This window comes from Eptesicus fuscus, chromosome 21, assembly GCF_027574615.1.
Source record: "Eptesicus fuscus isolate TK198812 chromosome 21, DD_ASM_mEF_20220401, whole genome shotgun sequence".
NCBI classification, from domain to species: Eukaryota; Metazoa; Chordata; class Mammalia; order Chiroptera; family Vespertilionidae; genus Eptesicus; species Eptesicus fuscus.
The window spans coordinates 39,228,661-39,237,957 of NC_072493.1; the positions used below are offsets into that span (position 1 = coordinate 39,228,661).

The following is a 9,297-nucleotide window of genomic DNA, read 5'->3' on the forward strand; positions in this document are numbered from 1 at the left end:
CTTGCTTGGGTCCTAGCAACTGGGTCTGACCTTGGGGCTAAGAGGGGAGGAGACCCCACCAGTAGGGAGAGTGTGAGGGGAGAAGGAGAGCCTACAGGGCAGGTGAGCATCCCGAGGGCGGCTCTCCCGCTGGGGCCTGTGGGTGCGGCTTCCCCTCCCCCTCCCAACTCCAGCTCCCTGGGTCTGTCTGCCCCTTGCTGCTGGCCGTCCTGGCTCCACACCCTGAGATGGGGGAGGGGGCAGGGCGAGGGAGGAAGTGGACCTAGGATGTGGGGAATGGCCCGACCTGGGATGGGGTCAGACCTGGTGGAACAATGCAGTAAGGACACATTTCTGTGGGTCGGGGGATGGAGGTGGGGACCGGGCAGCCAAGGAGACAAGGGGCGGGGGGGGGGGGCCCGGGGGTGGAGGGGAGACGGCTGCCGGAGGCAGAGCCGCTCTTCAGAGGGGCAAGGAGCCAGGGACCTGGGTGTGAGGCCTGGCGGTGGCTCGGAGCAGAGACATCGCTTGTCTGGTCTGAGCCTCAGTCCCTCTCCGTCTGCTGGGGGCAGTGACCCGGAATGTGGTTGTCTCTCCCAAGGTTCTCTGAAGAGTCTTAGTCAGTGAGGAAGTGTATCTTAGAGGCGATGGACCGGAAGACAGTGTGACTGGGAAGAGGGAGGGCCAGGGAAGCGCCCAGGTGAGGAGGACGGGACCCGAGAGGCCACGCGAGGGCTGCAGGGCGCGGGGGGACTTGGCCTGGCAAGGCCAGCCACGGCAGGGCTGGGCGTCCAAGGAGGGGGATCCCCGTGTCTGCGCTTCTCCCACCAAGGCTGTCCTCACAGTTAGCCTCGAGATAGACGCCCGGGGCTCAGGAGCCTCACAGCAGCCCGCGAGGCAGGCGGGGTCCCCTCACCGGTGCAGACACAGCAGCTGAGGCTCAGAGAGGGCCCACTCGCTCAAGGCCACGCAGCTGGAAATATTAATAATGACAATAACCACGCTGCTGCCGCCGCTAACCCAGACCACCTGCTCTGTGCCAGGCGCCACTTTATTTTTTTTATTATTTTTTAAAAATATATTTTATTGATTTTTCACAGAGAGGAAGGGAGAGGGATAGAGAGTTAGAAACATCGATCAGCTGCCTCCTGCACACCTCCCACTGGGGATGTGCCCACAACCAAGGTACATGCCCTTGACCGGAATCGAACCTGGGACCCTTCAGTCCGCAGGCCGACGCTCTATCCACTGAGCCAAACCGGTTTTGGCCAGGCGCCACGTGAAATGCTTTGCGTGACTAACTCGTGGGATTCTCAACAACCCGAGGAGGTGGCGTCCTACAGATGAGCAAAGGGAGGCAGAGCGTTAAGGAACTTGCCCCAAATCACTCAGGGGTCCGTGTCAGAGCCAGGACCCGACCCCGGAGGTGGGGGTGCTGCGCCCTCACTCCGAGCTGCTTGCAGTGACGGCGGAGCCACTGTCTTTGTTTGGCACGGGAGCCGGGCGTGAGCCCCCTCCTTGGCAGGCCTGGCTACATCATCGGCAGGCCCAGCACGAAAGAAAAAGTCAGCGCTCCGAGTTCAAGCGGTATTAAGGCTTCCAATCCGTGCCAGCACATAAGCCTTAGGCCAAGAGCCGGGCCTCCTGAGTGCGGGGCCTCCTGTGACTGCGCAGGTCACAGGGCCCACGAAACTGCTCCCTTCCTGGGTTACCCCCAAGACTCCTCAGAAGTCAGGCGGCAGGCCAGCCACTGTGCCCGGGACCCAGAGAAGCAAGCAGGGTCAGAGAGGTGCCTCCTTTTGCCCCCGGGCGCACAGCAAGTTAGTGGCAGAGATGGGATGTGACCCTGGGCCTGGCAGACTCCAAGGTCCCCGGTTCCTTCCCAAAGTGTCCCCCGGGGGGGAGTTTGGGAAGGAAAGGGCCGTGGCGTGCCCGAGAGACTCCCTCACGCCCTCCGTCTCTCTCTCTCCCTGCCCCGCACAAGGCCCGGAAGGCGAAAAGGCTCCCTTCTCCCCCAGACACCAACGACCGCTGGTCTGTGCCTCTCCCATCCCGGCGCCCCCTGAACCACCGGTCACCATGGCTACCTCCAAGTGCCCCGGGGAGGAGGAGACCACCATCCTCATGGCCAAAGAAGAGCTGGAGGCCCTGCGCACCGCCTTCGAGTCGGGCGACATCCCTCAGGCCGCCTCCCGCCTCCGGGAGCTGCTGGCCACCTCGGAGAGCACCCGCCTGGAGGTGGGTGTCACCGGCGAGTCGGGCGCCGGCAAGTCGTCCCTCATCAACGCCCTCCGCGGCCTGGGGGCCGAGGACCCCGGCGCAGCGCTCACCGGCGTCGTGGAGACCACGATGCAGCCCTCCTCCTACCCGCACCCGCAGTTTCCCGACGTGACCCTGTGGGACCTGCCCGGGGCCGGCTGTCCCGGCTGCCCCGCGGACAAGTACCTGAAGCAGGTGGACTTCGGCCGCTACGACTTCTTCCTGCTGGTCTCCCCCCGCCGCTGCGGGGCCGTGGAGACCCGCCTGGCCTCCGAGATCCTGCGCCAGGGCAAGAAGTTCTACTTCGTGCGCACCAAGGTGGACGAGGACCTGGCGGCCACCCGCAGCCAGCGGCCCTCGGGCTTCAGCGAGGCCATGGTCCTCCAGGAGATCCGCGAGCACTGCGCCGAGCGGCTGCGCGTGGCGGGGGTGACCGACCCCCGCATCTTCCTCGTGTCCAACCTCTGGCCGGTCCGCTACGACTTCCCGCTGCTCCTGTCCACCTGGGAGCACGACCTGCCCGCCCACCGGCGCCACGCGGGCCTGCTGTCGCTGCCCGACATCTCGCTGGAGGCGCTGCAGCGGAAGAAGGACATGCTCCAGGAGCAGGTGCTCAAGACGGCCCTGGTGTCGGGCGTCATCCAGGCCCTGCCCGTGCCGGGGCTGGCGGCCGCCTACGACGACGCCCTGCTCATCCGCTCGCTGCGCGGCTACCACCGCAGCTTCGGCCTGGACGAAGACTCGCTGGCCAAGCTGGCCGAGCAGGTGGGCAAACAGGCGGGCGACCTGCGCTCGGTCATCCGCTCCCCGCTGGCCAACGAGGTCTCCCCCGAGACCGTCCTGCGGCTCTACTCGCAGTCGTCGGACGGCGCCATGCGGGTGGCCCGGGCCTTCGAGAGGGGCATCCCTGTGTTCGGGACGCTGGTGGCCGGCGGCATCAGCTTCGGCACCGTCTACACCATGCTCCAGGGCTGCCTCAACGAGATGGCCGAGGACGCCCAGCGGGTGCGCATCAAGGCCCTGGAGGAGGAGGAGGCGTCCCAGCCCGAGGTCAGCTTGGAGGCGGCTGGCGACGGCGGCGTGGAGAAGTGTGGGGCCGGGGAGGGAGGCGGCGAGGAAGCCCCGCTGTCCACCCGCCGGAAGCTGGGCCTCCTCCTCAAGTACATCCTGGACAGCTGGAAGAGGCGTGACTTGGAAGAGAAGTGAAAGCGCAGCCCCCGACCCCCTGCCTCGCCCACAAACCAAACCTTAACAAAGCCAACCAACCAAACACAGAAGGCCCGTGTGGTGACTGAGCGCTGCGTGGCTGAGGGCGGTGCGGGGCTGGCTCGGAGGGAGGGACAGGGCCGGCCATCTTGGTGGGGCAGGGAGAGGGGGTGGGAGGGTAAGATGGAAGCAGGGGGGCCCCAGTGGAAGAGGGATTCACTCAACTGGGACAGGAATTGATCCTGTGGGCAGAGAAGTTCAAGGTATGGGTTATGGGCCAAGGGCTCCTTGGTGGTCTCTCCCTGGTCCCTAAGTGGCCACGGGGGATCTGTGGGGTGACAGGGCAGCCCAGCCTGGATGTAAGACAAAGCCGACTGCCGACCTACGCGGGTGGCTGAGTGGGGGTCAGTGCCTACCGAGGTACTTGTTTTAGTTGTAATGTCATTCATATCCCTTTCTGAGAACCCCGTGTCCTAAAGGCCGCCTCTGGAGGGGGGAGGGGCAGCCAATCGGTGCCCAGGATTGGCACAATGGTGCCTAGCAACCGGTTAAGCAGAGGTGGGCAGATGGACATCCTGGGCCTGTGAGTGATGGTGGGCCGGGTGGCCAGCAGAGGGCGCCCCATGGCCCCTGGGCTGGCCTTGGTGCAGAGGTGGTGAGAGCTGGGCAGGCGGTTTCTCTGAGCATCAAAGGAGAGAGAATGGTCGTTTCAGAAAGACGGCGTGTGTCTGAGCGTGACTGTGCTGACAAGCGTGCTGGTGTGCTGACTGGGAGGAATCCTGGCGAGTCTCCATGATAGTGATGCCATGTGTCTAAGGTAGAGAGTAGTTTGCTGAGACCTGTCTGCATGGTGTGCGTGTGCGTGTGCGTGTGCGTGTGCGAATACTGGGATTGTGCTGAAAGGCCCTGAGTCTGAATGATGGCGACTGTGTTGGGATCTGAAAGCTGCATGTAGCTGTGACAGAAAACATGTGCACACACGTGGGTGAGCATCTCTTGCGTCTGGACCAGGCACCCAGTGAAACCACTCTTTGGCTGATTCAAGGATCACATGATTAAAATTCAAGGACTCCCAGGCTGGGGTTCTGGACAGGGTGGCTTGCCCGGGGCTTCTGTGGGCTTGGACAAGGGTCAGGGAAGGGTCAGATTTAGATGCAGAGAAGGTGAGTTCCCAGGAACTCACAGAGGGCGCTCAGGCTGGGTTCGAGGCCGGTGGCAAAGCGGGGACTGTGGTGCAGGGAGCTGGCCTCACCGCAGGTGCTCACGAATACTCCCTGTGGGTTCCCAGGAGTGGTGATGGTTCTTGCCTCATTTGGGGCCCTCAAATGATCCCTAACCCTAGGAAACAGCTCCTGACTCAGAGGGTCCGCTTTAACCTGGACCATTAAAGGGGGTGCTGATGCTCTTGGCTGAAGAGCTCTCTGCTTTGCCAAAGGGTCCCTCTTTTCCCAGAGGCCTCCCATTCATTGGCCTTGCCGGGACTACGGGGGTTCACATGGGTCTTTCTGCACCAAAAAGGGTGTGGGGGATCATGGTAGGGAGATCCCAGATCCCAGATGTGTAAGACATAATCCTTTCCAAACCCATTCTCACAGCACAGCCCACGCCTCATACCTGTGGGCGCTCAGACATCACCCTAAACACAGGACTCACTGGCCCCAGTGGCGGGGATGCAAAGATGGGCGTGAGCAGTGAGTGCTCTCACCACATTGGGCCTAGGGTTGAGAGAGATCGAAAGGGTCCCTTCTGTCTCCAGCTAGTCACCATGTCCTGGCCCTTCTGCCTTCATCTCTCCATTCCCCGTCTCGCCTCTCCACCCGGTTCCTGCTCCAGCCCCTTCCTCGCCTCATCTCCCAGGCTCTAGACTCACTCCCCATAAGGCCACAGAAGGACTCTTCACATTCACAGCAGACTTCTCCCTCCGCTGCTCCAACCCTTCCCTTGGCTACCCACAGATAAAGATCAAGCTCAGCCTCCGTTCCAAGCCCCGCCCACGCTGGCCCTGCCTGAACCTCGTCAGCAGTAAGACCCCCGGCCTTCCTGAAACGGCAGAGCTGGGAGGCTCCGAGGAGTCCCCTCTCCACCCCACAGGTGAGGAAGCGGACACCCACCCTCGCGGGTGTAGGAAATAAAGGCAGCAGAGGGGGCATGACTTGCTTAGCGTCGCCTGGCAAGTCCCTGGCGCGGCAGGGACTAGACGCAGTCATGCAACTCCACGTCAGTGCTGGCAGCCCCTGTCCATCCCCAAGTGAGGACTCCAAGCCCAGAGGCAGATCTGGGGGTGTCTAGGTGCACTGTGGTTCCTGAGCAGACGAGCCCTTAGAAGCCAGGCCGCGAGGTGGGCAATGTTTCCGCAAACGCACCAGATCCCCTGGGTCTCTTTTCCTGTGTTGGAACTGCAGCACCCAGAGGTCCTGGCACACGAGGTGCCGAATCAGGGGGCAACACATAGGGGGAACGCGCCAGTGGGAGCGGTCCATGTCCTGGCTCTGGTATTAGCTGGAAGGCATTTTGGGAGGGACTTCTACCTCCCTGAGCCTCAGTTTCCTCCTCTGTAAAATGGGGACATCATGAAATGATGCATATGGTTAGGACAGAGGCTGGACCAGAGTAAACATTAAATACACTATTAGCGATGATGAGGGTTCCGGCTCTTGATCACTGACCTATAATGATCGCAGTGCCTGGTGAAGGGTTATTTAAGAATTTGAATTCTAGGATCAGAAGACCCAAGTCCCAGTCCCAGCCCCACACACTAGCTGGAGGCCTTGGGCAAGTGCTCTCTCCTCTCACTGCTGAACGTGGATCGTTAGGGGGTTGATCTTTTTTTGGCTCTTGAGGACTTGATGATACACTGCAGCAGGGCAGTGATGAATAAAGCACTTAGCACCGGGCCTGGGATACGGTCACACGCAGTACTATTACCGATGCTGCCCACGTCTTGGGCTTGCTGAGGGCTGGAGAGAAGAGAGGGCAGCTCAGGGTGAAAACACTCCCTTACCTGTCCTGCCAAAGGTCATCAAGTCCCAAAGACGTGGAACTGGGGGTCCGGCAGCCCATGGAAAACCAAATTTTCCAGTCCAAGATATCGGAGCTCGCACAGGACACGGGGGCTCTGAAGGAGACCTTTGAGGCGGGGAACCTGCCAGCAGTGGCCGCCAAGTTGCAGGCCACACTCCACTCGCTGGAGAACGTCAGGCTGGACATCGGCATCACCGGGGGAACAGGCTCAGGCAAGTCGACCTTTGTCAACGCCATCCGGGGGCTGGGCGATGAGGACCCCAGCTCGGCCCGCACGGGTGTGGTAGAAATGACCGTGGAGCCCACGCCATACCAGCACCCCAAGTACCTCAACATCACCATCTGGGACCTGCCGGGCATAGACACGCCCACCTTCCAGGCTGACGAATACCTCCAGCGGGTGCTGGTGGACCGTTACGACTTCTTCATCATCACCACCTCAGTCAGCTTCACGGCCAACCACGCCCAGCTGGCCCACGGGCTCCTGCAGCGGGGCAAGGGCTTCTACTTCATCCGCTCCAAGGTGGACGTGGACATGGCAGCCTCGCGCCGCCGCCGCCCCAGAACCTTCTCCGAGGAGACGGTGCTCAGCCAGATCCGGGAGCACTGTCGTCAGCGGCTGGAAGGTGAGGTGCCCTCTCTGGGGGTCCGGGGGGTGGATGGATCCTTGGGGGGCTACCCGCCTCTTCCAGCTGAGATTCAGAGTGGGAAACGGGTCACCTAAGGTCACATGGAGGCTGAACAAGCCCTCAGTGCAATGCTGCCAGCTGCGCCGTGTTGTGTGCTGGTCTCGGCCCATCAATAACCAACATTGGGACGGACAAGCCCTCCCGGTTCTTATGATGGCAGGATGCTTGCCCTTCAGCCACAGCCATCGGGAACACTGAAAGGATGCAGGTCTACCACTCACAGGACCTGGCATCACACAGCATACCTGGGGCCACACAGCGAGGTCGCAGAGAACCATGGGCCTGGGTGCTGCCTTCACTGGGGCTGAGGGCAGGGGCCTAGGGTTCTGGTGTTAAAATGTAAGAGCAGGAAGAGAAAACAAGTAGCCCAAGGGGTGGGATATTGAAATCCACCAAGTTCTCTAACACAGGGCAGGGGGCGGGGCGGGGGGCAGCTTGGTTCTTGGGGCCGGCCGGCCTGTTTATTCCAGACAGCCCTCTTTGAAATGGATGCCTCCTCAGTCAAAGCTTAAGTCAGGCACTTGCGTTACAAAAAAGCCAACGGCAGGCCTCACACTCCATTTCCTGGGCGTTGGCACTTCTCAGTCACGGCGAGAGACCCGATCACGTGCATTAAGGAAGAAAATAATATGCATTGGCTTGTGTGTAGTTACCCAGCACGCAGAGCCAACGCTACGCAGATGCTGGCGCCCATTGCTGACGGCACCAACGTTCACTGAGGGCTCAGCACAGGCCACACACCATTTTCATGAACTCAGTTCACGACCACAACATCCTTACCAAGTAGGTAAAGTGATCACCTTAATTTTACAGACCAGAGAGGTTTGGCAACTTGCTCAAGGCCACACAGGTAGCAAGGCTCCTGTCAGAACTCAGGCAGCCTGGCTCCAGGGCCCACACTCCTAAGCCACAGGCTGTGCGGACGCCTGGCAAGCGCTTGAGCCCAGGTAGCTGTCAGGGCACCGCGGCTGCGCTGGTGTGGGGACCACTGAACGGTGCTCTTGCCTCCTGCAGCGGAGGGCCTGAAGGACCCCCAGGTCTTCCTGCTGTCCATGTTTGAGGTGGGCAAGTACGACTTCTGCCTGCTGGAGGAATCGATGGTGGAGGGAGTCGAGAGCCACAAGCGGCACGCACTCGTGGTGGCCCTGCCCAACATCTCGAAGGCCATCCTGGCGAAGAAGGAGGCCTCGCTGCGGCAGCACATCTGGCTGGTGGCCACAGTGGCCTGTGGCATCAACTCGAGTCCTGTGCCAGGAGTACAGGATGTGGCGTGTGACCTCAACCGGCTCATCCACGCCCTGGAAGGCTACTACCACAGCTTTGGCCTGGACGAGGACTCCCTCGTGAAGCTGGCCGAGCAGACGGGCCAGCCCCTGCACAGATTCCTGGAGGCAATACAGGGCCCGAAGACCACGGTCACCAAGGAGCTGGTGGTAGACCTGCTGGGCCAGGCCTCCAGGGATGCCTCTACGTTCACCCAGGAGCTCCTCAATGTGCCTGTCCTGGGCGCCCTGGCAACCTGCGGCATCTCCTTTGCCACCGTCTACCAGATGCTCCGCTTGTCCCTGGATGTGGCGGCCGAGGATGCCCACATGCTGATCCAGACCTTCCTAAACACCACTGAGCACAGTCTCTCAGAGAATTTCAACCAATAATCCCCGCCCCCCGCCCAGGCCAGCTGGAGGTGGAAGAACGGGCTGGGAGGACACAGGCTCTGTCTGTCTCCAGGCTGGGTGGTGTGGGGATGAGAAGAAAATCAAGGTCCGACTCTCCTGACTCAGCCCGTGTGCTGTCTTGTGTTCTTGTGCCCTGGGTCTTATGCCCTCTGGGGCCATTGTCCCCTGCCCACTTCCCCACTCTGCAACCCATCAACCAGCAGTCCACCTGGGAAGCAGGGGGAGGGGATGGGCCATGGGACAAGAGCTCAGTTGTCTACCTGGAAAAGGCCGTTAGCAGTGCCTGTGCAGGTTGGGGCGGTGGCAAAGGGTGCAAAAGCATTTCTGTAAGAGGGTAGCGAAGGTCACAGCTCTGAAGGATCCCAGGGCTCATTAAGGGAGGTCAGCAAGTGGCAAGGCCAGAGCCTGATCTGGGTTTCACACCTCCCAGACTTCAGCCCTCCCTTGAGAGCTGCAGAATCCCCACT

At 61.3% G+C, this 9,297-nt stretch overlaps 2 protein-coding genes across 3 annotated transcripts; both read left to right on the forward strand.

Annotated features, from left to right (window-relative positions):
* Positions 1-3,508, forward strand: IRGC (immunity related GTPase cinema). 2 transcript variants are annotated; one of them, XM_054710541.1, is made up of 3 exons: positions 1-102; positions 581-679; positions 1,964-3,508. In XM_054710541.1, the coding sequence occupies exon 3, from the start codon at positions 2,059-2,061 to the stop codon at positions 3,442-3,444; it is 1,386 nt and encodes a 461-aa protein (XP_054566516.1). In that variant the 5' UTR covers positions 1-102; positions 581-679; positions 1,964-2,058; the 3' UTR covers positions 3,445-3,508. The 2 variants fall into 2 exon arrangements, with proteins under 2 accessions (XP_054566516.1, XP_008156605.1); XM_008158383.3 differs by lacking the exon at positions 581-679.
* A 1,856-nt stretch (positions 3,509-5,364) lies between these two features.
* On the forward strand, positions 5,365-8,930 carry LOC103301458 (interferon-inducible GTPase 5-like). The gene is made up of 3 exons (XM_008158424.3): positions 5,365-5,535; positions 6,460-7,091; positions 8,169-8,930. The coding sequence occupies exons 2-3, from the start codon at positions 6,503-6,505 to the stop codon at positions 8,807-8,809; spliced, it is 1,230 nt and encodes a 409-aa protein (XP_008156646.2). The 5' UTR covers positions 5,365-5,535; positions 6,460-6,502; the 3' UTR covers positions 8,810-8,930.
* Positions 8,931-9,297: the final 367 nt, after the last annotated feature.

Bases quoted from the DNA above. Each gene is read 5' to 3' on its own strand.
- IRGC (XM_054710541.1), top strand. From the start codon at position 2,059: ATGGCTACCTCCAAGTGCCCCGGGGAGGAGGAGACCACCATCCTCATG.
- LOC103301458 (XM_008158424.3), top strand. From the start codon at position 6,503: ATGGAAAACCAAATTTTCCAGTCCAAGATATCGGAGCTCGCACAGGAC. The intron at 7,092-8,168 runs GTGAGGTGCCCT...TGCCTCCTGCAG, and splicing joins CTGTCGTCAGCGGCTGGAAG to CGGAGGGCCTGAAGGACCCC.